Source organism: Lathamus discolor, chromosome 13 (genome assembly GCF_037157495.1).
Source record: "Lathamus discolor isolate bLatDis1 chromosome 13, bLatDis1.hap1, whole genome shotgun sequence".
NCBI lineage: Eukaryota > Metazoa > Chordata > Aves > Psittaciformes > Psittacidae > Lathamus > Lathamus discolor.
The window spans coordinates 11,816,399-11,842,934 of record NC_088896.1 but is presented as its reverse complement, the minus strand read 5'-3'; the positions used below and the strand labels follow the sequence as shown (position 1 = coordinate 11,842,934).

Sequence of the window (26,536 nt, the reverse complement as noted above, 5' to 3'; positions counted from 1 at the left end):
TTCCCACTCACTGCCTTCCTCCCTCCCAAGTCTCCAGCAGCCTTCAAGGTGGCTTGAGAGGACCAAGCCCAAGGGACACAGGACCCCCCCTCCCAGAGAGACCCCTTTTCTTACTGCAGAGCTGCTCGATGGTGGCCCACTGCTCCGATTTCTTCCAGGTCTGTGCCAGCTCCTCATTCTTGGTCCTCACAGCTTCCAGCAACAAGCTGATGCTGTCCTGGAAACCGTAAGAGGGAAATCAAGCACTCCTGCAGTGCCCAGACTGGGGCTGTGACCAGGGAAGTGCCTCCTGCCCTCCTCCACCAGCCATAGCAAGACACAACTGTGAGTCTGAGCTGCTTGAAAATGTCCTTTGGGTTGCCCTTGTGAGGTTCACAGGCAGGGAGCAAGATGCAGATTGTCCCTTCTGCTCCCCCAACACTCAGAAACACCCTCAAACCCAGACGCTTCCTTTGCCTCTCCTTAGAGGAAGTTATCACCAAACCGAGCTGCACTGCCCTGCACAGGAGAGCATGTGGGTGCTGAGCCTGGCACCCAGGGGTGCAGACGCACTGTGCTGGAGCACCCCAGCCCGATCTCCAGGCGCCCAGGGTCAGCCCTGCTGCCCCACACATGTCCTCGAAGCCTCTGGCAAACACATGGCCCTGTCCTCTGGCATCCAGCAGTGCAGATGTGGAGCAGGGGCCCGGGCCAAGCCCCGGTGCCCAGCCAAGCTGCGCAGCCAGGGACGCGTTGGCCTCACGGATCTGGGGGCTCTGATCCCATTATCGTTCCGACAGGAATTTCTGATTCCGAGGTCCCTGAACAAACATTCCCAGCGCCCAGAGCCGCAGCCAAGTTGGCTCTGGCCAGGCTGTGACCATGTTCACAACCACCCCCGCTCGCTGCTCTGAGCTCCTCTCGATAGAGTCAGGGCTTTGGCTTCACTTTTAAACCTCCTCCCAACAGCTCAGCTGGAAGGGGAGGTGTTGGGCCAGCAGCACACCCTGCCCTGCACCCATGGCTCCGTCACCTCCACGTGACAGCCCAGAGGAGCTGAGGGCCCCGGCGATGCTGACATGAGCCCTGCCTCCCCGTTACGTACCCGCAGAGGCATGACCTCATTCGTGACCAGGAAGAGGAGCAGATGGAAATCAGAAATGATGTCTAGGAAGATGGAGGAAGTATTCTGGGACAGATACGTGGCCAAGCTGTGGAAGTCCTGGAGAGAGGGACAGCAATAAAGAGAAGTCACTTCTCCCCACACGGTGTCTTTATTTTCCTATGCGGATTCACTCTGACTCTCCCGTCCATCCCCTCCTCTTTCTCTGCTCTTGAACCCTGGATGTCCTCAGCAAGAAGGACCAAAGCCAACCTCTTCCAAAGCCATAACAGGCAGTGACCCCTTTCTCGTGATGACTCCTGGAGGAAGTCTCTTGACACCTTTGGCACAGCCTTCTTAAAAAACGAGCTGTTGCTGCTTTAAAGCAACTCAAGGTTTCTGTGTGCTGGCAACACCCAGAGAGCCTTGAGCCGTCCAGCAGCTGCCTCTGCTCAGCCCCATGGGCCTCTTGCAGGAAAAGGTCTCATAGAATCCCAGCCTGGTTTGGGTTGGAAGGGACCTTAAAGCTCCTCCAGCCCCAACCCCTGCCACGGGCAGGGACCCCTTCCACTGGAGCAGCTTGCTCCAAGCCCCTGTGTCCAACCTGGCCTTGAGCACTGCCAGGGATGGGGCAGCCACAGCTCCTCTGGGCACCCTGTGCCAGCGCCTCAGCACCCTCACAGGGAAGAGCTTCTGCCTAAGAGCTCATCTCAGTCTCCCCTTGGGCAGGTTAAAGCCGTTCCCCTTACCCGGAAGCATTCCTTACCTGAGTTTCTCCCAGCACATCACGGTTCTCGATGGGGAATGGATTTTGAGAAATAGAAAATGTGTAGACTGGATCCTTGGGAAAAGTTGTAGTAATCTGTAAATCCAAGACAGGATGATCAGAGCGCTGGCAGGAGGAGAGGCAAGTGGGATACGGGAAGCTCCTGATAGCCAAGAGCAGCCAGGCTACATGTTAGAGCTCAGCCAGGAGACAGCAAGGGAATTACAGCCAGGATCTTCTGATGGCTTTGAATGCTTAAAGTGAGATTCCAATCAGCACAGTCTGTACCTCCTGGCCGTTGTTTCCAGTGGGGCTGGAGGGTGATGTACTGATGTCACCTGAACACCAAGGGGTGACAGCGGAGAACACTGGCCCCGGGGTATCCAGGGGTCCATGCTGCTCCATCTGGGGCTGGAACGGGTGCCAAGAAAAACCGTTGCACTTCACAGAACAGTCACCCTGTGCTCTGGGTGCACAAACCCTGTGCCAAAGACATGGGACCAGGGCAGCACAACATTGCACCATGGTACTGAGCTCACAAGCCAGTGTTCAGACCAGCTTCTCATGTTTAAGCCAGTCCTGATCCTGGGGGCTTTAAGGTTTGGTGGCAGTTGCTGGGCTCTGTCAGCAAGGCCCTTTGCAAGCAGAGCTGCAGCAATACCTGCCAGGGCAGCACTGGCTGCCCTAAAGCCTTTTTTCCCTTTAAAGAGACAAACCACAACGTTTCAGAAGTGCAACTTCCCCGACTGCTCCTCCGTGCACGTTCCATCCATCTCCTTTCATCTTAATTACACCCCAGGTACCCGGAAACAGATGCTCTTGCTACTGGAGCAATAAATTTGCTGCAGCGCTGCCAAGTGGCACAAAGAGCCCCTTGTTGCGGACACACCATTTCTGTGTCACATCCCAGTGCCAGCCCCAGTGACACAAGTGACCTGGGATGAAGGATGGGCCGCCAGCTTCCTACGGGACACTGCCTGTGCCAGGGGCAGCTGCACCCCACCAGTTGCTCCGGGTGGATTTACTCGGCGTTGGCACCACCTCCGGCAATGTCCTCTGTCATCCCAATTATCTGCTTCCCTTCCACAGCCAAAGGGCAGAGCCGTGCCCCAGGGCCTGGCAGCGCTGGCTGAGGGGCAGGCAGAGCCCGGCTCCATCGGGAATTCCCTCCCCCAGGAACAGGCATTTCTGTCCAACCAACCTGCTCTGCTGAGTCACTGACGGGGATGGATTGGAAGAGACAGGACTGGAGCTTCCTCATTAGCTCCCCGTGAGGTGGTGCCCAGCACACGCATCCATGGGGCTGGCTGCTCCCCACTGTGTGGCTATGAGCCAGCTGGGATAACACCAGGCAGTGTTTTCCCAGGAAGCAAGTGTGTTCCCTGGCACCACACAGATCCCAAGGAGCTCTGGAACCACCCCAGAGCACACCTCTGCTAGAAATGCCTGGCAGCAGAGGGGAAAGGAGAAAGGAGGAATATCTGTCGTATGAATCACCTCCAATGCGAATTCAGAAGGGGGTAAGAGCTTCCCTCCACCCTGACCATCTCCTGCTGCAAGCAAACAAGTGCAAGGAATACTTACATCTATGATTAAGTACTCCACCGGGAGTGGGCGAGCCAGCTGTGTGATCTCGTTGCCAAACTTGTCTATGTCCTGGAAAATAAAGAGTCTTATTATTCCTCAGCATGGAAGCGAAGCCAACGGGATCCTGCCCTGCAGACACCCACACAGGAGCCTGGGATCCTGGGCTTGGACAGGTCTAAGGGTGCAAAGAGGAACCTGCTCCCATGGGGCTGGTGCTGCCCGACCTCCTGCAGCTCCTGAGGGCTGGAGAGCTCCGGATCTCCGTAAGGAGGCCATGAGCGTGGTCACAACCCACCTGGCTCTGCTTGCCTCAGTTGTCAGCACCAGGGAGGTGCCTGGCACCACCTGAGCACTGCAGATGCCACTTTAAGACTCAGGGTGTCTCAGGAGGGAGGGACAGCACCACTCAGCCACGGCAAACCTGACTCTGCAGAACCGGTCGCGAGTCTCTCCCTTGGGAGGTGGAAATCCCGGCCCCCTCTCGCACACACAGCCTGAAGAACCAGCACATCACAAGGCACAAACTTGTTTTGCTCTGCCAGGCGCATTGAAAGTAAAGTTTAATTATGGAGAGGAACGGCCAGCATATGTTCATTAATCACGGGATGACAATTAGACGTGATTGATGTCAACCACGCCGAGTTCAAACACGGCTCCAGAAATCAATTCATGAGAACTGACACTTTTCATTAAAGATTCGCAAAGAGGGGGTTTTATTCCCTACCTAAATCATCACTTAACACGTTATAAATCATTCACCGAGCCCCATATAAATCACACGCCCATAATTCCCAATCAAGGGCCTTACACTGAAGTTTGCATTCACTGCGCTCTCGGAAGCCCCGTGGCTGGAGGCAGCCCCCGACACCTCAGTGGAGGGCTGTGACCCCCCCCAAGCAGGGTTTGGAGCAGCATTCCCAGGATGAGCCGCCCGCAGCAGACTCCCTCCTCCCTGGATCCGTGTTTTTCTCTCACCACTCCCCCGCTATCAGCACTGCTGCCTTACGTTGGTATTTACACAGTACAAGTATGCGGTGCGGCAGCTCTCCTGCCGCGCGCTCCCGGTCCACCCTGACGCAGCCGAGCAGGCTCCGGCACGCTGCTCCCCTCCAGGCAGCATCCCCCCTTTCCCAAACATCCTCGGTCCCCAGGAACCGTTCCCCTTGTTAACAATCTACCTTCCAGTCTTTGAAGCTCCTTTTTAAAAGCCAGCCCCGATAAGGATCTTTTTCTCCTTGAACATGACAGGTTGTTGGCCCTGTGGTGATTGCAGCTACGAGGCGGGTGGCTCGTGGCCTCAGATCTCCCTGCCTCTGACAGGAGCAGGAGGAGACGCGGAGCCTTCGCAGGGAGATCACAGGAGCTGAAAGCTAAACCTGCTCCTAGATCGCCGCGATACCGCGAAGAGGCAGGAATCAAATCCAATCAGACCGAAGCGGCTTCCCAAACACAACCCTGCCCCGGCAAGAAGGAACCTGCAACAACTCACCCATAATGAGCCCATCTGGAATTCGTTTTCAAATCTAATTAAGTTCTAATATGCAGAAACGTTTTTCCAGCACCTGTTCGCTTTAATCTCTGCCTCTGGGGATTTCCATGTTAAATGCCTTCTTCTGAATGTCACGCTGCTGAGTGAGGCCTCGAGACGGGCGCTGGGCTCTTAGCACCAAACTGGAACCTCATCCCCTCCAGTCCCTGCCCCTCCTCAGACAGAGCCCCCCTCAACGCCAGCACTTCTCCTCCAACCCCCATAACACTCTTTTATTAGGCAATTACGTTTTAAAGGCCTTAACAAACGTCAAGCTGGGAGAAAGACATCTTCATCCTCAACTCGGCAGTCACCAGGGCCCCAGCAGTGCCTCTTGGCACGTTATTGCTGAGACCCCCAAGCCATGAACGCCCAGAAGCAATGACTCCAAAGGGAGGCCAGGAAGAGGTTCACGAAGGCGCAAGTATTTGGTTCCTGGACAAAAATCAAGCAGCAAAGCCTGGAGGATCTGGACAATGAATCATCCTGAAGACAGGAGCAAGCTGGAGGTTGCATCAGGCGCTGCGAATAGAGCCTTGCAAACCACTGTTTGGAGGCAGGAGCTGCAAACGGAGGTCAAACAGGGGGAAGACGGGATGCTCCCGCTGGGAATGCAGGATGCACCGCACACCCCTGCAGCCCTGGGATGGCTGCAGTGGGACAGGCTGCTGGGTGACCTCGGGTTTGTGATCTGAGTGAGGAGCCTGGGTGGCTTCAGTCAAGAGGGAGGCTCTGGCTCCATATCCCAGGGCTGGATGGCTGTTAGCATCCCCCGCCATCAGCATCCCACGCTGGACTCGCCCTGCTGAAGGCACCACGGGGCTGAGCAGCTCTCTGTCCTTCCTGTGCATTCATAAAGGCCAACCTCACTCTTCCCTCCGCTGATTCCAAGAGCTCTACCTGCCAGTCCTGCCCCTTTGCACACAGCCAGCAGCTGACACAGAAATGAAGCAACTTTCATGAGAGCAATAGGTCAGTGAGAGTTGAAACCCTTCTCAGGAGACTCCTCATGAGCTAATCAAGCATCCTCCTCCCCAGAGCAGCTGGGACATTTAAGGCTAAGGCGGCTTTTCCAGTCCAACACGAAGTGCTGGGAGGAGGCCAGGCAGGGGAAGTCCTTCACTGTCAGTGAACCCTCCCTGCAGCCTGGCTCTGGTACCTTCCCTGCAAGAGGATTTCAGAGCAAACAGGAGGAAGCAACGTGTGCCCCGCTGGGCGCAGCCTGCCTCAGAGGTCCCTTTGCTCTAATAAAAGCAGTGCCCTGGCACAGGGCTCACCCAGGGCCAGATGGGACCACGCTTTGCAAGTTGCAAGCCAAGGCTTAGCTGCTGTAAATGCACAAAGCCCACGCTGGTCCCTGTGAGGGCAAAGGGCTCTTTCACAACACTGGTGCCATTGTGAAGGGCTTTCGTCTTAGACCATCCCAAAGAAACTCAGGGGGAATGTTAAGGCAGCTGTAAAATGCAATTCACTACAAGGGTGACATCTCCATGTTTGCACTAAGCCGACACAAATACCTGCGATAAGAGACAAAGCCAGTCCCAAAATCCAATTATCCAAGTGTTTCAAAGGGTCTGTAAAACGCAGCCAATCTCCTCAACTTCAGCTATGAATAATCAACCCAGGCCTTGGAAGGTACCTTCTTAGTGAAACCAGAATCAATACCGTTAATTTCTAGAACCAGATGGACAAAGGAGACCACTCAAGGGTAGAAGACAGGGAATGGAAAATGCTCGTATGTAACATTCAGGCAGGCTCTGCCTCATCCAGCTGAGAAACAGGCTGAAGTGGCCACTGCCAGTTGCCTTTACTCACAGAGAGCAGTTACTCTGACCTGTGTGTCTGTGCCTTGACAAGAGCGACTCCTTCATGAGTTTCACTGCATTGAACTTGCCGAGACTCCTGTGCCGGTTGTGCAATGTTCAGATTGGAGACAGCGCTGCGCAGTGATGCTGCACAGACGACCCGGGGACCAGGGGGACGGGTTCTTCCTTCTGGCTAATCTTACCTGGGGAGGCACCTCAGAGCAAAGGAACTTGTACTCATGGTCCCCAAAGCCCTCAGTGTTCATGCTGGAGCAGAACTCCAGCCCTCCCGAGCCAGGAAAGCAGCGGCCGCATGCAGAAAGCACATACTGCCAATTCCACGGGGGTGGTTGCTCCAAGCAGCAGGGCCAGTGGCCAACATAAAGAGAATGGTAAAGAAATAGAGGAATCACAAGGGTAAGCCTCAGGAAGAACGCCTCGCCTCCCGAGGCAGGACAGCACCAGTGCCATCAGCTCTCCTCTTTCCATGGAAGGACAGCCCATCCGCGCTAGCACACCCGAGGTGAGTCACGTCCAGGCAGGAGCAGCTGCAGCCCCACAGGACGTGGTAGCTCCGGCTCCACAGACACAAAACAAGGTGCAAGCCGTGGAAAAGCAGCTCTCTGACCACGAACACCGCTTCAGCCGTGCAGGGAAGTCCTGAGGCTGCAGCTCCTGCCTGCAGCACGGGCCCTCACCCCCTCGTGTGCCTGCAGCGATGCCAATCCAAGTGCGTCTCTAACAGTCATCACTGAAATAACAACACCTACTGCAGAGGCATGAGACATCTTTGAGCATGATCAAAGCACAGTTGCTGGCTTACCCCTCACTAGAGATGCAGCCAGCAGCACCTCTTCCTATTCCTATTTGCAAAGCCAAAGCTGAATCTGCTGTGCTGCCCTGCTGCAGACAGATAGGAGGGTTCAGAAGATCTCACATCTGGATGCACAGCTGCTCTATAAATATACCCAACACTACACAAAACACTGCCCTTCTGGTTCTCATCCAATAGCTCCTTTCATCCTAAAGGGCTTTCCAAATGAATACTTGCACATTACACAGAAATATATGTATGGACTTTTCTCTTTAGCAGTGATAGCTTCTGAGCGTGAGACAAAACACAGCAACTGAAGTGCAGCTTTCAGCCCAAAGCTATTTGGGCGGCCAGCACAGAGGGGACCTCCCCGGTGAGGACTGGGGGCTCGGCTCCTGCAGTTTCAGCAGGGAAACAGGGAGCAGGGCGCTGGACCTCGAACCTTCTGCTCCGTGCTGCGAGGCCAAGCGCTGGACTCCTGCCCCTCACAGTGTACTTGACCAAGGCTTTGACACCATCGCTGTCACCAACCCAGTAACTATGAGGTAGTGTCTCTGACCTCAAGCCTTGCACGTTCAATGAGACCCCAAAGGTTTTCCACGCCAGCAGTGACTAAGCTTTCCGTTGATTTAAGAACATTCCAAGAAAATTAAGAGATCCTACAGCCAAACACGTTTAAGGCTGAAGGACAAGTCCACCCGCCGGAGCAGCCCTCAGCACGAAAGAGGCAATTATGGATATGAGTTATAAAACATATGAAATAAGCTACAGCCCGACCCAGCGAATGTGTGGTGCGTGGAAATTTCCACACAAGGCTGCAGCCATCAGTTCCCATTCTGTTTATCTCCCAGCTTCGGATTCCGAATGGGAGTGAAGACCGTATGGGAACACCCACTGCCTCCCTGCTGCTCCCAGCACCCCGGGTGGCCCACATGTGGGACACAGACTACGGGACCTCCTGCAAGGCTGCGCCCCGAGCGTGGCACAGCGCGGGCTCCTCCGAGCAGGACCTCAGCACGCCAGGAGTGAGCTCATCGTCACATCCAGGGCCAACCCTTGCACAATCGAGCTCTGCTGCATCTGAATCGGACCTGGCTTATCAGCTCCTGAGAGCTGCCTGTGTGCGAAGGGAAGAGGCACAGATTCCATCCACCTTTCCTCTCCAGTGCTGAAATTAGCCACGGGGTGTTCCTCTTTATTAGACAAGCCAGCAGTTGGGTGTTAAGGGGCAGAATGGAGTCTCCCAAGCTAATTCACCCAGGCCAGCGTTTCAGATTCAGGGCACACAAGAGCATTTTGACCAGCTCCATTTCTGTTGCTTGTGCACAATAGGCTCATTTCAGTCACCCCAAGTGAAGGCAGCTTTGCTTATCCCATGCTCCTTCATGGACAGCTTTAATACAGGCAGCAGGAGCACACTGTGAATATCACAGAGACAAGAAGGAGATAACCAGCTCGGGTGATGGATGGCTAATTAGCTGGCAAACAGCACCATTAATTAATTCCTCTGTCCCTGCTCACAGGGCACCAGCATACACACGTTTGAGAAGCGGTGCCATTAGCCTCCGCAGAGCTCCTGTCCCCAAGTTTCTAACTTGGCCCTGCAGATACAGGGGGGCTGAAGATCCCCAGGAGCAACTGTCAGGGGAATAATGACAGTCCATTCATCACGAGCTGCTCTGAAAACCACAGCACACAGGTTACCAGCAGTGCTCCTGCAGGACACATCATGCAGGAGTGTTCTAGATCCACTCTGGGGGCGTGGATCCCCCACTGCTCCTCGGGAACAGTTTATGGAGCTTAGTCTGACCCAAGAACTGGAGCACTGGCAGCCACCCCAGCACTAGAGAGGGGTGCTGGGGCACAACCCTTGCTCTGACAGCCTTTGCCCCTTCCTTCTGTCCCAGAGAAGCACGCACAAGGCTGGCCCTCCTCTTCTTGCATCTATTTTTTGCTGCATCTGCTGCCCAGTTGGTGCCTGTAAGCGTGTCACACACGAGCAAATCCCTGGCAGCGCAAAGGGAACCCACTGCTCCATTCCTGCAAGCACACATCATATGGCAGTGCAGCGGAGGAAGCTGAACTCAGCTGGGGATTAAAATCAACAGAGAGGCATGGCAAATACTGCCAACACGTACAGAGGGGAGGTGAATTTAGAGCACTTGCTATGGGCTCGTGCTGGATCACTGCAGACCTCATTTAGAAGCTGGATGGCCAATGGCTACTGGTGTGCTGGGAACCATAACAGCACGTTTACGAGGGGGAAGTGGAGCTTATGCAATTACTCTGCAGACATGTGGTGAACGGTTACTACTGAAAATAGTTCAGACCTCAAAGACATCCTTTCCTGAGCTGGCCATACTGATTTCCATACTGATTTCCAGACACACAGCAGAGCTGGTTCTGCAGCTCCCCCCCTGCCCCAGGCACGCAGCTCTTACCTTATAGAACACATCAGGCACATACTGCTCGCTGCTGGACTCCTTGGCGTAGCCCAGCTCCGGTGCATCTCGGCAGGGCAGCAAGCACTCATCCCGAACCAGAGCCATGCATTGATTTGAGACCTGGTACCCCTCAAAGTGGACCTGGTTGTCGGGACCACCTGGAAGAGAAGAGAAGAGGCTGCTTAAAAATCCCACCCAGGAGGGATTTGTCCAGTGTTAACTCTGCGAGGCACAACCCCAGGAGCAACACTAAACACCGGGCTGTTGCTAACAGCAAAGAACGATGAGATGAAGCCCCTGGTGCTGCTGCATGGAAGGATTTCTAGGCAAGAATCCCCTCTAAGCTCTACATTTATTAAGTAACACACATTTTCACAGCCAGCCTAACAGGACAGACCCCCGCAGTGACAGCAAGAGCACTCTGCCAGGAGCTTAAAAGGTGAAGCTGCCCTTTCGGAAGGCTCCGGATAGCAACACGCTCCCGCTACCCTGTGGGTATCTCCTCCCTCTCAAAACAGAAACCAGACATACAGCTCCTAGGAGCCTGTTTCATTTCCAAGGAGCTGTGAGCCGCAGATTGAGGGCTGGTCACCTAAGAGGTGTCAGGGATAAGAAGAAAAAGTGTTTTCTCAGCCTGTAATGGATGGCTCGGTGGAAATCTGACATGGAAAGTGGAAATTAAGCCCCTGGCTCACTGATAGATCACATGCTTGGCGCTTTAATTTGGGTAATGCAAGCAACATCAGGTCATATGTCAGTAGAATACAACTGGAAAGAGAAGATACAGACAGATGGTAGGAAAACGTTACTATTTCCAAGCCTAGGGAATTCAGGAGGGGACAGGAATTAATCCATGTCGAGGATTTAAAGGCAAAGTTGATGCAAACTATCCAAATATATTTATACGGCACGAAACGAAGGAATCAAGTGTTTAAATAGAAACCTGATGGGCTGATTGAACAGAAGAGAATGAGATTATCTGGAACAGAAAAGAGGAAATATTCATTTTCTACCCTTTGATCTCCAACCTCAATCACTCTCTGCTCCAGAACAAACACTCCTAGAAATGAAACATAGACCCAGGCCCAGGCAAGGTCTGAACAAAGCTGGCCGTTGGCTTCTCAGTAAAACACCTTGTTTAAACCCAGAAATAAGTAACACAAAGGGTGAGTGAGATACACATCTATCTGTAATGAAAGATGGATGTGTTGAGCAGTCTGGAATGCACGGGCAGCTGTCTGACTGCACGGGCCTCAACTGAAAGAGAGAGCTTTTCACTGGAAAAGGCTCCGGGAACACTTACAAAACCCAGGCTCGGAGCAGGCAATAGAATATCACACTTTCAGTTTTTACACTGGATGCTGTTTGGAAGTCATGAGGTTTGGGTTTGGGGTTATTGCGTTAAACAGACCCAGAACCCAGTGTATCTGCTCCAGGGGAGTTTTAACTGAGCACGTGTCACCCCGTGGCGGACTGAACCTCGAACACGACAACAACCAGCACACACCAACATCTCCCCTCGCAGCCCGGGCAGTGCAGAGCTTTCCCCGGTGCCTCTGGAGGCTTGCTGTGAAATGGCTAATATCAGGGGAGACAAAGCAACGCAGGTTTTGCAGCTTCTCTCTTTTATTCAGGCAAACATGAAACGTTTCCATGTGCAGAAGAGTGCAGCATCCTACGTAAGGGCTTCCCTGACAGCAACACAAGGGAGATAAAGGTCCCTCCTTCATGCTGAACCAGCCGGAGTTAAGTCTCAGGCTCTGCATTCCCCTGGTTCTGCACTGCTGTTTTCAGGCAACAGCACTTGGAGCTTAAAGATTCAGACCAGAGAAGTGAGGAACAGTTACTCCCCTGGCTGCAGGCAAAAAATGCTTTCTGGATCAGAGAGGTGGATGCTCCAAGTCTGACCCTCAATTAAGTTTCCTGCAGGGGACAGGGTAAATGATTGTAGAGAAGATAACAGAAGGAATGAAGAAGTGTTTTACTTGCTAGAGCAAAGCAAAGCCCTTGTTAAACAGGACAGATGGGGACCGGGATGTCTGGTTCCTCCTGGCAGAGCTGGATATTCTTCTATTAACAAGAGATAATTCATGTGTAACCTGGAGAGCATTCATGTGTAACCTGGAGAGCTGGGGCAAGCCCAGGCCAGTGAATACCTGTAGCCACAACTGTGACAAACTTGGATCCAAAATGACCATCTGGAGAAAGGCGACAGATGTTGGGCTGCTGGTTCTGAAAGTTCCCAGCTGTGATGCACTCCTCTGCACTTAGATAATACGTGTCCTGAGGGAAGAGCAGCAACATCAATATCAAGGACAGCGTGGTGGAGCCCAGGCCCATTTCCCTGGTCTGCAGCCAAAGGAAACTACCAACACCCCCAGAAAACATGCTTTCATAGAAAGCTGCTGCAGAGACTGGGGAAAGCATGCGATGTGTCAGCTCCCCAGCCCTGAGCCTGGCTCCTGCCAGAGGGACTGCCCCACCTGTGCTTCCCCCCACCTCTGCACACCTTTGCTTCTCCTTTTGACAGGGTTTCATTTTCCAAATGGGGACGTCATCGATTTAGAACAACAGGAAGCTGAGAAGGTCGAAGTTTGAGCTATACATATCTCACAAAGCCCAGCCCAGAGGAACATCCTCTGACCGAGCCACTTTGGCTCAGTTTGCACCTCAGACCACCCCAATCATAGAATCATCTTCGAATCCCAGAGTGGTTTAGGTTGGAAGGGACGTGAAAGCTCATCTAAAGTTTCTTAAACCAGGAGCATCATTTCTTAAAGCAGAGTGGCTGGAGGCAGCTTTGCATTCCAGATAAACAGCTTCAACCCCTAACAGTGCTCTTCAAGCTCCTTTTCCTCCAGAAGCTTCTGAAAAACCAACCCCATTTCACAAGGACTCTATTCCCAGCATCACCTCCAGCCCTGCTCAGCACCCTGCTGGGCACAGCCAGCATTTAGCCATTACCAGCCCTCAGCACCAGCAGCTCTCATTAGCTGCACGCTTGAACCTCACCTTGTTTCTGCTGTATCGAACAGTCCCTTTCCGTGTGTCTTCAGACACCAGATCAGTAAATATCCAGCCAACCTATAAGAAGCATTACAAGGAAAGTTGCTTTAAGGAAAAAAAAAAAAACCCCAAACCCCAAACCAGAAGAGAGCTTATACATTTTCTCCTAGTAGGACAAGATGTTCTTGGCTCCTTGCACAGCCCTGCTGTAGCTGCCTGAAGGAAATGGCTCTCCCAGCTGTGCCGGGCTCATTTGAATCCCATTTCCAGGAGCAGCATGCCAGCTGGCCGGCCGGGGGCACCTGCAGCTTTATGTTTCACTATGGAATATTTTTGCATGGAAAGATCTGGAGGCTGCAAGAGGCCTCTCAGCCGCTACCTCCTCCCACCCACAGCAAAAACCATTTCCTATTGAGCGTGGAGCGGGAGCGCCAGCAGATGACAAAGCAGCTCACATGATCTCATTTGGAAGCTCAGTCACTAGTTAAGATAAAGCTCAAATGTTCCCGCTGGAGTATGATTCATTCCAAACAGGCCTGCTCCGATCCAAAAACCACATTCCTGCTTTCTGCATTGTTTGCACCTAGGAGGATGGATGTGTACACACACACCGCTGCGTGAACCCTTCACACACGTGCTGGAGCCAGCTCTGATCGGCCCCCTCCTGACCATTAACCCTTCAGAGGGAGAACTGCTGGGTCAGATCCCAGCCAGCTCAAACCTCACACCCAGCACTCAGGTGCATGTTAAGTGATACTGATTAAAAATACCTGATGTGAGAAGCAGAGGAAAAGCGTGGAAATAAATAACACACACAGGAGCTTTGCTTCAGACACTGGCAAAAGGCTGCAGATCTTATCGTGGAGAACAAAAGACCTCACCACAGCTGTTTATAGTCTGCTGTACCGAGGCTTTTCTGCTTTGTGTTTTCTTTTGCAAGCTAAATCTTGTTTGTGTACATCTCATTCCTGGCATTCGTGTGATACCAAAACATTTCCCAAACAGGAAAAGAATCAGGACAGGTTTGAGAGATGTCAGCAATCCCCTGGATCCCAGCAGCCACACGCCTGGCTTGGGTGGCTGGTGGGGAAGAGAGGGCTGAGGCTCAGCTGCTGGGGGACCTGCACCCCTAAACAACACACAGATTGCCTGCATCAGCAGCATCAGGAGAACAGGACCCCACAGAGGAGAATAAAACACACGCAAGAGCCTCTGCTCTGGAAGCGGAGCACAGATTGTGTCAGAAGGAAGAAAGTCAGAAAGCAACTCCAGCTGCATCTGCACCAAATTAGCACTCACTGGGGAGATGCTACCAGGAACGGCCCCTATCTGAGGGGAAATAAAGGGGAAAATGGTGTTTCTGCTTCTTTGCTACTCCCTTTGATGTCGCTCATGACAGAGGACTGCTGACTTCAGCTGCACAGCCTGGATAGATGCTTGTGCTCAGGAAAATGCTCTTGGTTTGTTTCCCATACCTAAAAGCCTAAGAACTACCACCACAAACTACATTTCAGATACATCCAACAGTTGGATTAACCCCCTGGGGCTCAAGGGAACCACCGAGGACTTTCTTCACTGCCACACCAAGACACACGAGATCCAACATCATCCAAACCTTTCTCAGTCCAAGCTTTGCTGCGATCTCATCCACAACCTCAGCTTTGGGATCTTCCAGGATCTCCAGGCTGTTCTGGGTACCAATCTGCAGCAGAGAAAAACATGCTGGTGAGACAGAGCCGGAGAAAACATAATACACTTGGCCACTGGCAGGAGTGAGACAGAGAAGGGAAGCAGAGGTCAAGGTTTCCCCTTCAACGTTACCACTGACCAGTTCCACCCCAGGGACCTCCTCTCCTACAGGCCCATCCCACCGGAGCTCTTCAGCTGTGTTTTCAGCCTGTGTCAGGGTTTATGAATGAAAGACTGAGCATTCACAAACAGGGCACTGCTGTTTCGGAGCACTTTGGAAAATGCGAGAGATTAAATCATTTTCCAAAGCTCTGTGTTCAACTGCCAGTTTCGCTGCTGCTTCATTTGTCTGCATCTCTGAGCAGCAGAGAGGCAGGAATCCGGTGAATCCAAGAGCCCAGGCACAGGCCTTCCCCCCGTGCTCTGGAAAACACAACCCCATCTGGCTGTGTTTCAGAAGCAAGCTCTCGTGTGGGGAGATGCCGTGTCAAGAAGCACAGCAGGGACTGCTTGCCAGGACAGCAAAAGCTTCCTTGCTCTTACCCTGCACAACCGAAAGCACATGAACTTCCAAAGCAGGAGCTTAACAGTGATGCTGAAACAATAGAGGGCCTGGCTCTGCTCATATATAGGGGTGTGTAGTGATAGGAAAAGGAGGAATGTCTCTAAACAGACACAGGGGAGATAGAGATGAGCTCTTAGGCAGAAGCTCTTCCCTGTGAGGGTGCTGAGGCGCTGGCACAGGGTGCCCAGAGGAGCTGTGGCTGCCCCATCCCTGGCAGTGCTCAGGTCCAGGTTGGACACAGGGGCTTGGAGCAAGCTGCTCCAGTGGAAGGGGTCCCTGCCCGTGGCAGGGGTTGGAACTGGACGAGCTTTAAGGTCCCTTCCAACCCAGACCATTCCATGAGTCTACATGTGATCCACATCGGAGAGAAAGGAAGAACTTATAAAAATATTGCAATTCTGCTCTCACACACACTCCTAAAGAGCCACTTGTTCTTTTTCCACTGATAAATCTGTTGCATCTTACTCTTAACAGCCCTGCAGAAATCATCAGGAGGAAGAAAACATCCAACCCACCACAGTACGTTTGTACACAGTGCCTGCACTTAGAGAAGTGACTTTGATCAGCACCGAAGAGCCAGAATGCAAACCCTGCTGCAAGCTGAGCCTTGGGCTGGGGCAGAGTGGCTTTTTTGCCTCTGCCATCTCCATTTTCAGCTCTCTGACACCACATTCAGCCCTTGGGCTCCGGGGAGGCCAGACTCTCTGCGTGGAGCCGTGCACCATCTAGTGGGGACTCGGCTGCTCTGAGGCATCAGATCTCCTCCTCAGCCTCTCCATCACGGAGCAGGCTGCATTTTTGTCTCATTAAACTGCTCCGAGTTTCCCAGAGAGCTCATAAGGATTTTTTTTTTCCTAGTAGAGGCTTTGTTTTCAAGCTGCTGTGTATCACAGCCTTGGAAATCCAGTAATCAAGGAAATCTGAAAGGTGAAATCCACTGCTCGGAAGTCACCCTTAGCTTTAAATCATCTGAACACAAAGTAATGTAAAAGAAAGTGTATAAATAACAAAAAGCACACCTGGGTTTTAAAATTCTTCCAGTGGCAATAACTGACAGGGACATTAAAGACATAAATCACATCACCTTTATCATGGGACTCCTGCTCATGGAGCTGCAGTTGGAAATACTGCAGGAAGTTTCCCCAACACAGTGTTTCTGTGCTCCCTGATTATGAGTGAAGATTGACTCCACGGGGCCCAAGTTTTACCTGTGGGGGTTCATAGATGGCAGCAACCTCGGCCCGGATGCCCAGGGGGATGTCTTTGTGCTCTGTGTACCGGCCGTAGAGGTACCCGAGGTGTTGGTTTCCTGTCTTCCGCCAGAAGTCGAGGAAGCGATCTGCAATTGTGTGGTTCTCAAACATGATGTTGTCAACATGCCTGTATTTCTGTTTGACAAAGTTCAAGTGTCAGGCCATCCTACCACCAAAACCTTCCCCCTGCCCAGGACACACACCACCGCTCTGCAGCCTTCCCTGTCCCAAAAAAGGGAGCTGATCCTGTGCTCCTGCTGCTGCAGCCTTCCCCTTTGGCACCACTGCCCTGCCCAGCAAGCAGAACCCACCATGGGATGGAGCATGGGGAAGCACTGAGCACCCCCTGAGCTTGGCTTCTTTCCTAGGGCCCTCTGCAACTAAAACCAGGCACTGATATTTAAGAGGAAACACAGAAAAGCAGTGGGTGGCCTTTTGAATCCCACGAGGAAAGAGTGGGGATTCATCGTTAGCGCAGGCATCCTCCACGTCTAGAGGAAACTGCTGATCCAGACACATTCTGGAGTCCTTTTCTGCAAGGACTAAAGACCTTAACAGCCATTCCCCAGCACCTGCCAATACTCAAGGGCTTCTCGCTCCAAGCTGGCTGTTCTTGAAGTCATCTCTCCCAGAACAAAAGCCAAGCCCCTTCTCAGCTTTAGGCACAAGGCTCCTGCGAGCTCCATCTCACCTGTCTATTGAGAGTGATGGCGCTTGGCTGGCACTTTGTGCAGATGCCTTCTGGCCACGGAGGGTGCCCTTCACAGCCTGACTTGATCTTACAGCTGATGTTCTCCAGGGCAACAAACTTCCCCCTGCAAGGAGGGAAAGAGGAGGCTGCTGTTACCACAGAAATGCTTTTGATCTCAAAAAACCCAAGTGGATAGAAATAAAGAGGATGCAGGGTAATGGGAAACGGGGCGGCAGCAGTGCCTTGCATCTTCAGAGGATCTCAAAGCACTCTACAAACTCCCACTGGGAGTGATCCCTGAGTAACCTCTGCTGCCCACTTAGTGTGGGAGGGCGAGAGGCTGATGTGCGGTCCCCAACTCAGCTCTTGAGCAGATATTCAAGCAAGAGCAGAAACAGAAAACTCATGGGACCCTGCTTAAATAATTCATGCAGCACAGGGGAAGTAATAGATTATACCACTAGGGCAAATTAGAGCTCCTTTCATGTGCAGGGAGGCTTCCTGCAAAGGGAAGTTCCCTTCAGATGACTTGAGCTGCATCTCACAAAGCCATTAGAAAAATCCCAGCGGCATTTAGGAATAGGAGGGAGAAGGTTACACCTCTGTGTAACTCATCTAGGGGAGCTGCACTTCAGAACACAGGGGTTCCCTGCCAGTCCTGAAGGGACTTCAGATCCTTTGCTGATCTTTTGGGGCTCCCTCTCCGCTCAGCACTTCCTGGCCTGTGTCACCACAGCATTCTCCACCCCAGAGGGGTAGGACACATCTTCCAGTTAGTGGGCGATGAACTATGGCACCACGACAGGCAAAGGTTTCACTAAGGACACACAGAGCATGGGACAGAGCAGAATCAGGCCCTGAGGAATACCAGGCTCATCCTTCTGTCCCATTCACATTTGTAGGTAAGGAAAGCCGTTGATGAATCAAAGCTCCCCAGGCCCACCACAGTCTCAGTGCCTCTCCATGAGGTTTGAGACCCAGGCTTGGAATCATTACGGAACCTCTTTCCTTCCATCTGGCTTCCTCCCCCATCAGCAGCGTTTCCTGGAAGCAATTACACTGCCACAGCAAGAAAGAAAAGAAAAATACATTTGTTTTCCTGCCTTTCTTCCCCTTTTCTTTTCAACGTGCTGTTTTCTCCTCAGTTTGCCATTCCCACAGCTGTATCCAACACTGCTCCGGTGAGATGTGTCTGTGCTTTCAGCTGTATTTTAAAAGGACAAGAAGCTACAACAAGATTTCCTCAAAGCCAGAGATTTTCTTACTTGTCTGCCCCTCCGGTCAGCTTCCTGATGTAGGCATGGAACGACATGTGCTTCACAGGAGGTTCCAGATGGTTCAAATAATCCTCATCAAAAGGCTGCCAAAAACACCACACAAAGCAAAGGCAGGTCAGACACCTGTCTGCTAACACATTGAGCACTGAACAAATGGATGTTCTAGAGTCAACCCCACTGCCTCTCAATGTGGAAACTATCAAGGAAGCTTAGGCTCATTTTCCAGGCAGCTACTACTGAGATACAAACAGTGGGGCTTTACAACAGCGAGTTTTAGTATCACCTCCTACTTTTAGAACAGATTGGCTCCACAAATCACAATGAGCCTCAAAGGCAAAAGGCTTTTTCCCTTTCAATATCTAACAACAAACAAAGAGCCCAGCTGCTCAAACAGGGCCAAAGAACTTCCAGAGCACCCGGTGGGGGAACAGCCATCCTGGCTTGAGGGCTCTCTGCTTCAAGCCGTAAATCACACAGCACATTTGTAGGCGTTACTAAAGCTGCCTTCAATGTGGTTGAACTGGGAAGTGCTGGGATCCATGAGAGGGGATGAAACAAGCAGATGCAGACAGGAGACAAGAGGGAGGAACACTGGAGCTTTTCTAAAGGCCTTTCTGTTACACTCATCATCGCAGAGAAGCAGAGCATGAACCAGAATGAACCCAGGGTCAGGAAGGCCTAGAGCTTTAGTGAGCCTGGATGGGAGCCAGCACTTCTGAGAGAGCATGGCAGGATCCTGACCCAGAGCTGCCACTCCTGCGTGGGCAGTGCTCCGAGGAAAAGCCTCTATCCTGGAGGAAGCTGAATGCAAAAGGACGTGCTTTTGTGTGACTTCCTAGGGCACCATCCCAGGGCTCTTACCTCCAGTGGTACACAGTGCACACACTTCCCCAAGGGGCCATGGCGACACCTTTGCAAAGAGAAAGGGAAGCAGCGTTAGATCTCATTTAACCATGGCAAATCAGACTGGTTTGGTGTGTAAGATCTGTACAGACACAGAGCTCTGAGCCTCTACCCACTCGGGAACATCACAGAGGGGTCACCACAAGATTAAAGGTTCGCTCTGCGAGCCCCAGGTCAAGATGAAGCCCTGCTCACGCCTGTGCTCTGCTCTCTGCAGAGCCACGTGAAGCCCCGTCAGATCACAGCTTCTCAAGTTTTACAGCCCCGCACTGGGGCTGCTTTTCAATTCAAAGAATTCCAAACCTACGTCACGGGCTTGGCCCGGGTGGCTTTAACAAAGAGACAACCAAAACGTTCAGCCTTTATCAGGCCCCAGAGGCTGGTGTGGAACAAACAGGGCAGCATGTGTTTATCGGGCAGATAAAGACCTGCTGGGGGAAGTTATAAAGCAGAGGGGAAAACATCTCCTTTTGAGGTGATTGCTTTAAACCAACCCCAAACCAATAAACCCTCCCCCCCCCGCTTTAGGTCAGAGCTGGTTTCAAAGGAAGCCTCTGGAGAGGAGCACGGCGCTTGTAAAGACAAAATGGATGAGATCCAGTTGCAGCATTGCTTTTAACAAAGTATTGTGGCAGATAATGTACATAAAGGACCTCTAAAGGCTGCTAATGCACTCAGCTGAGCGCCAGCATCCCTTCATGTTTAGATTGATATGCACTCCCAAATACAGGAACAAGCCCAGACACACTCTTTTTATCATAAATATCCACCACTGTGCTCTGGCTCCCTGCTAAGAACAACACCTTCATTTATTGTGCTGAAAAATGTGGTCAAGTTAAAGGCAGGTTTTGTGCCATGGAGTGCTGGGGTTTTGCCTTGATTGTTTCAATAATGTGACACTTCCCTCATCTATCATCAGCCTGAAAAGGCTCGATAGGATTTGCCACGTAAAGGCTATGTCTCTCCCGAGTTCCTTGCTGCTGCAGCACTAAAGATAAACCAGATGGAAGACAACACCACGGGAAGGGAGAGCTCTTCTGGTACAGAAAGAATTCCTGGTTGCCTCTAAAACCTTCACTCAAGCCCTTTTAGAAGTTGCCCTGCAGGAGGGTCCAGCCCCAAGCCCATACCAGAATAAGACATCAAGCCAGCACCCAGGGATGTTATTAAAGCAGTAAAACCCAGCTCTGCAGACAGAGGACGTTGTAGCAGCATCAGTGCAGATTTAGGCTGGTATTAACTCCCACTGTGTTCTTACTTCTACAAAAACCACAAGCTGCTCTGTTTACCCAAGCCGCTTGCAGCTCAGAGCCCTGGCAAGGCTGTGCTGTTTTGCAAAGCCAGACTGTGTTGTTTTGCTGCGAGCAAAATGGACTCCCTGGTTCCACACAAAGGTTAGAAAGGCACGTGATGGGAAGGAAGCCAAAAACTAAGCAGAGACCCAAGTCTCACTTCCACATCTTTACAATTGGGTACTTCCACTCATTCCCTTTTCTTCTGTGTTTTCCCTTTATCAGGAGTGGCTGGATCTGAAGATCCTGTGTTCCTGCTTGGGACATCAGGTGAGGCACCACCTGAAGACTGTGATGTGTGGCTGCGTTGCTTCTGCCCAAGCAGGGGGAGACTGCAGCGACCAGAAAAGGCAACGCTGCTCAGGTCCCTGCTCTGACAGAGGATTTAGGAAGCAAATCTGACCTTGATGCTCACTCAGCACCGGGTGCAAGCTGCCTATTGAGACCATCTGGGACAGAAGCTGCTGTGGACAGCAGACCCCTGCTTCCTAAGCAATATACCACACACAGAGCACAACCTCCTGTTTCTACACAGCACTGGCTGCTGGGACGTCCCTGGAAGGACTCAAAGTATTCATTTTAATCCAGAGAACTCCAGTGTTTTAGGATCACAAACCATATGATCCCACGTCCCATAGCAGGGGCCACCTTGACCAGAACAATGAATGCTCTAAATGAGTCCTTCCTGGCAAAGACCCTGGGATTTTGGTATCTGCTTCCTTCCTTCACCAGAGCTTGATTTAACCTCCCAGGACAATGACAAGGGCTGTTTTTCCTTGTGAACATTCCAAAGGCAGCAGTGCAGGGGGCAGGTCCTGTAGCACATTTCCTGGCTGCTGGCTACAAGCTCTGGTGCGGCCCCCGTGCATCAGCAGAAGCAAATCCGAGCCGTACTCACAGCTGCTGGTCTCGGTTCCGGTAAATCTTCCCATCCTGTTTGATCAGATACTGGTCGATCTCATCTTCCACCACCTGAGGGGCCCCCACAGGCCGCAAGCTTTGGGAGACAGAGGTGTCCATGGTCTCTGAGGAGGAGCCAGCCGGGCTCGAGGGGTAGAGGAACAGCATATCACCATGCCTGTAGGTGTGGGAAACAACACGCAGGTATCAGGAGATGCTTCTGGGTAGCAAACCTCCCAGACCATAGGGAGCACATAATTTACATAAACTGTATCACAGAAGCACATATAATAACATATGAACTAATATAGACTAATAAACACGTATAAACTAATCATAGAATCCCAGACTGGTTTGTGTTGGAAAGGACCTTAAAGCTCCTCCAGTTCCAACCCTCTGTTACGGGCAGGGACACCTTCCTCCAGAGCAGGCTGCTCCAAGCCGTGTCCAGTCTGGTCTTGAACACTGCCAGGGATGGGTAAAGATGGAGAAAAAGGCAACAGGAGAATATGGAGAGAAGTAACAGCTCCAGCAGGAAAAAAGAGCTCGTATGGATCCTGTGCTCATCAAGTCACAGCCTTCCCGAGGCAGCTGCCAGCACTGACACATTCAAGTGACAAGTTGCAAGCGGTGGTAACAGCTCTTGTATTTTTAACCAGTTTAATGTTACTCTTGACACCAACAGAATGAAAACATTCCCAGCAAACATGAGGCAACTGCACCATTGGCACCACTCATCCCAGCTCCGGGACTGTCAGACTCTGGCATCGATGCAGAGCAAAAAGGGAGCAGAAAGGGGGGATGCGGGAGCTTGCTGCAGGCTGTGAGAGCAAACAGAGGGCCTGGTGCTGCCTCACCACCAAACACACCACCAGAAGTGGCCTAAGAAACGGCTGCTGCAGCCTCACACGTTGTCAATTTGATCACCCCCACTTCACATCAAACTTGTCCCTTCAAGGAGCTGGCAAGAGACAGCCAAAAGCTTGGCACTGCTGTAAGGTGACGTGGCTGCTGCTGCCCAGCTGGAGCGAAGAGCACAGGCAGGCTCAGAGGGGAGGCTCCCTGTGCACAGAGCCCCCCTGCACCCACTCTGCTCCCCCCTGGACTCACTTGATCTTCAGCAAGTTGAGGGATTTGTTTTGTGCTGCTGTGATCTCGCCTGTCCTGTTTCTATTGGTGTACACAGAAAAGCCATTATTCCTGAAGCCAAATTCTTTTGCAACCTGAAAAAGAGACAAGAAATGACACGGTTGAAGGCACCTCACACCCCTGGGCAGATGCTGAAAGCTGCTTAAGAGTGCTAAATCCAGGGAACTTCTATTGCAAAACTTGAGCTGAATTCATCTGCATTTCTGAAGGGCAGAGGATAACCAAGCAAAATAGAAACACTGAGTAACACAAGAGATCTATTTTAAAAAGGAACTGAAACAGAACATGTCTCTCACTCGCACAATGCAAATGCAGCACTTCATCTAAATCCAGGCAAGTGCTGTCATGACTGGAAGGGGGAAACTCTCTCCTCATTACCCCAGGTCTCTCGCTCAGCCTTGCCAAGTCATCCTCATCTTCCTGTGACCAGAATCCCTCCATCCACAGCTTCACCTCTGAGGATCTTTTGCCCTCATCCACTAACTGTTCTCACCTCCCTCTGCTCTCACCCACCAGATGCTACATGAGCTTCACTCAAGCTCTTCCTGCTATTCTCCCTTCTGTTTTTCCTCATTTACCTCTTTTCTCCCAATGGAACTCACCCTCACAACAGCCACCTCTCAGTCCCAGGCAGGTTTTTCCCTGCTCATCCTCTCACCAGTTCGCTTTAAGGCTGTTTTACTCTTGCTCAGCCAACCACCTCTTCACAGCAATAGCAATTCTCACATCGGGCCACTTGAGGACAACATCAGTTTCAAAGTGCTGTTAAAAGTTTCCCTAGATGACAAGTTTCATCCTAAACCCTCAAGTTAACGGCCTTGATTTTCATTAAACATCTCCCTGTGGCTTTGGTAGGGCTCACGGGCAGTGAGTGCACACAGGCACAGCCTCAGGAGCCACAAACAGAGCGCAAAGACACGGAAGGCACCTTCTCTATTTGAGTCAAACATCCCTTGTCAGGACACACACACTTCGTTCTGGGGAGGCAAATCCCACAGTACGTTACCAAGAGGCACGAGACAGTTCCCACCTCATTCCAACCTGCACACACCCCAGAGATCACTTTTCAGTGCTCTCACCAAGGAGGTGCTGTAAAAGACAGAAGATTACTGAGCCCCTCCTCACTCCGATTTCTTGCTTCTTTAGTGGCTTCTCTGGAGTGAAGGGGGAGATCCAAGCTAATCGCCAGCACAGAAGCAGCAACCTGATGCTGTTTGAATTGCAGCTAAATACAAACCCCACCATATGGATGAACATCTCAGCGTTACAATCCACAGCTATGAACATACACAGATCTTGGGTGGTAACATTTGCAACCTTCCTCTTTCAAGCAAACCATGTACCAGGAAAAAAAAACCCCAACCATGTCTTGTATTCAGCTCAGGAAGAGGACAGAGTCTTCCCCAGGCCAACAGGCAATGTCAGCAGTGCTGATGCTTTTGTTCCAACCAAGTGGTTGCAGGAGGATTGTTCCACACGGCCTCGGGTAATATGAACCCCTGAAAGCAGCAGCTTGTTTTGCACAGGGATTCTGAAAGCTTTTCTTTCCTTGGGTGAAGCTGTTGAGAGATCAAGGGGTGGCTCTGACCCAGCCCTGAAATCCATCAGGATTTTCGCCTGGTCAGGTGGGGATTGATGTGATGATCTGAGCCCAAGCACCAAGCAAAGGCAATGACTCACAGACAGCAGAAGGTTTCACTCTGTTCCCATTCCCCATCGCAGGGGGAAAGGAAGTGGAGCTGACTGAAAGAAAGGCCCTTCAGGCACAGGAACACAAAGTGCTTCTCTTGTAAAGCAAAGGAATCCTAATCTGACAGTTCCAGGTTAGAGCAGAGTTCCAGGAGGGAAGGAAACAGAACTGCTCGCTCTTGAATAGCAAACTTTAAACACTGAGCAGTTGAATTCAGACCAAAGAACAAGCCACAGCCAACTCCAGATGTGACAACTCCAGCACTCGTATGTTCTCCTCATCCCAGGGCGGAAATCCTTCCCAGCAGATGCCAGAGGCTCCCGCTTCACCTTAAGAACTCGCCTCAATTCCTTCCCTGCTCTCTCCAAAACCACACTGGAAAACCAGCAGCACATAAAACACATTCAAATGTTATTCAAAGCATAAATCAAGCAGCTGAGTCTGACCTGAAAAGGCCAAAGGCTGCAACTATCAGCTTTCATAGAGTCACCAACTGGCTGGGAGGAACCTTAAAGCTCATCCAGCTCCAACCCCTGCCACGGGCAGGGACCCCTTCCACTGGAGCAGCTTGCTCCAAGCCCCTGTGTCCAACCTGGCCTTGAGCACTGCCAGGGATGGGGCAGCCACAGCTTCTCTGGGCACCCTGTGCCAGCGCCTCAGCACCCTCACAGGGAAGAGCTTCTGCCCAAGAGCTCAGCTCAGTCTCCCCTCGGGCAGGTTCAAGCCTTTCCCCTTGGCCTGTCCCTACAGGCCCTTGTCCGTAGCCCCTCTCCAGGTTTCCTGGAGCCCCTTCAGGCACTGGGAGCTGCTCTAAGCTTTCCTGTGTCACTGTCAGCCCCAGCTGCCGTTTCTTTGCAAGCACCCTCCAGACGTGTCCTAAAAGCCCGTCCCCACCCCCTGCAGAGCCCCAGGCACCTTCTTGAGGAACGTCGCCACCGTCTCGCGCTTCGTGGCCGTGATTCGCTTCACCCCCTCCGGCGACTGCACGCGGATGATCTGCGGGAGGAGGACACCGCGGGTCAGCGCTGGGCCAGGGCCAGAGCCCACCCCGTGGCAGCCACGCTGCCTCCCCAGCACCCCCTCCGTGCCTCCCCCCGCTTCCAGCGCCCCTCGTCAGCGGCGGGGGGCACGCACGCAGGAGGGTGGCACCGGCTGATGTGTGCGCAGCACGGGGCGAGTTACCCACGTGCATGAGGCAAGGAGCTGGCCCCAGGCAGAACTGACGCTGCTTTTGTTTGGGTCCAAGCTCCGACCTCAGACGTGGAATTAAAACTTCCAGGAGCATGAATCACAGGTTCCACGGGAGGGATTTAGTCGGTGCCTGCGCACAGACACCGGTCTAACCGGTGCTCGTGGGCACCCGCGCTCTCGTTTCGACTGATGGGCGACTTCCATCGCTACTGAAGGGATGAGGGGAAGAGCCACAGGCTCAGGGTGCTCCTGTGAGACAAAGCAGCGGCCGTGCTGTGACCTAGAGTGAGAAAGGGGGAAACCCGGCACTTGTGGGGACAAAAGGCCGGGGACAACCCTTCAGCAAGGGGCAAACACCGCCGTCCACGTCCTCCTGCTGCGGAGAGCAAGAGAAGTGACTGGAGCTGCCCTAAAGCTGCCCTAAAGCACGTTCACCGCGGATGGGCTCTGCAGAGCCAGGCTCAGGCTGGCAGCGGGTGCCGGAAGGGGGGACACGGGGGCTGCGGTGTCCCGGCGTTACCTCGCCGGAGCCCCTTTGACTTCCAGCACAGGAGCGAGCCCAGCGCAGGGGCACAGGACCCGCTCCGGCACCGGGGAGCGCCCTCCCCAGCGCTATCGGCCGGGACGGGGCCCCCCCCCGGCACCGCTGCTGATGGGGACCCGGACCCACGGCCCCGGACACCGCCGCCCCCCGGGCGGGCCCCGGTGCGGGCTGCGCGCGGCCCGGCCCCGCCGCCCCGCAGGAATCTGCTGCCTCATCGCCCCTCCCCCCGCGGCCGCCCGGCCCCACTCACGATGGTCTCGGCCATGGCGCTGCCCGCCGGGCCCGGGCCCCGCCGCCACGTCCCGACACCGCCGCGGCCCTGCCCGGCCCCGCCCGCTCCGCCGCCAGCCCCGGCCCGCTG

At 52.8% G+C, this 26,536-nt stretch overlaps 1 protein-coding gene and 1 long non-coding RNA gene across 3 annotated transcripts in view; one reads left to right on the top strand and one right to left on the bottom strand.

The window, feature by feature from the left end:
* The window catches only part of LOC136021336 (uncharacterized), a 3,406-nt gene extending 2,163 nt beyond the window's left edge, over window positions 1-1,243 (top strand). For both annotated transcript variants that reach the window (XR_010615735.1, XR_010615736.1), the window contains exons 2-3: window positions 159-324; window positions 949-1,243. This is a non-coding gene — a long non-coding RNA (uncharacterized LOC136021336). The remainder of the gene's footprint in view (window positions 1-158; window positions 325-948) is intronic.
* The window catches only part of NPLOC4 (NPL4 homolog, ubiquitin recognition factor), a 26,808-nt gene extending 272 nt beyond the window's left edge, over window positions 1-26,536 (bottom strand). The window contains exons 1-16 of the mRNA XM_065693436.1: window positions 26,426-26,536; window positions 25,356-25,436; window positions 22,712-22,824; window positions 21,600-21,779; window positions 19,368-19,416; window positions 18,495-18,589; window positions 17,230-17,353; window positions 16,494-16,673; window positions 14,647-14,733; window positions 13,038-13,109; window positions 12,182-12,308; window positions 10,023-10,183; window positions 3,432-3,503; window positions 1,848-1,943; window positions 1,085-1,201; window positions 115-217 (exon numbers count right to left, since the gene is read on the bottom strand). Coding sequence (XP_065549508.1) covers window positions 115-217; window positions 1,085-1,201; window positions 1,848-1,943; window positions 3,432-3,503; window positions 10,023-10,183; window positions 12,182-12,308; window positions 13,038-13,109; window positions 14,647-14,733; window positions 16,494-16,673; window positions 17,230-17,353; window positions 18,495-18,589; window positions 19,368-19,416; window positions 21,600-21,779; window positions 22,712-22,824; window positions 25,356-25,436; window positions 26,426-26,440 — 1,672 coding nt within the window. The 5' untranslated portion in view covers window positions 26,441-26,536. The remainder of the gene's footprint in view (window positions 1-114; window positions 218-1,084; window positions 1,202-1,847; window positions 1,944-3,431; window positions 3,504-10,022; window positions 10,184-12,181; window positions 12,309-13,037; window positions 13,110-14,646; window positions 14,734-16,493; window positions 16,674-17,229; window positions 17,354-18,494; window positions 18,590-19,367; window positions 19,417-21,599; window positions 21,780-22,711; window positions 22,825-25,355; window positions 25,437-26,425) is intronic.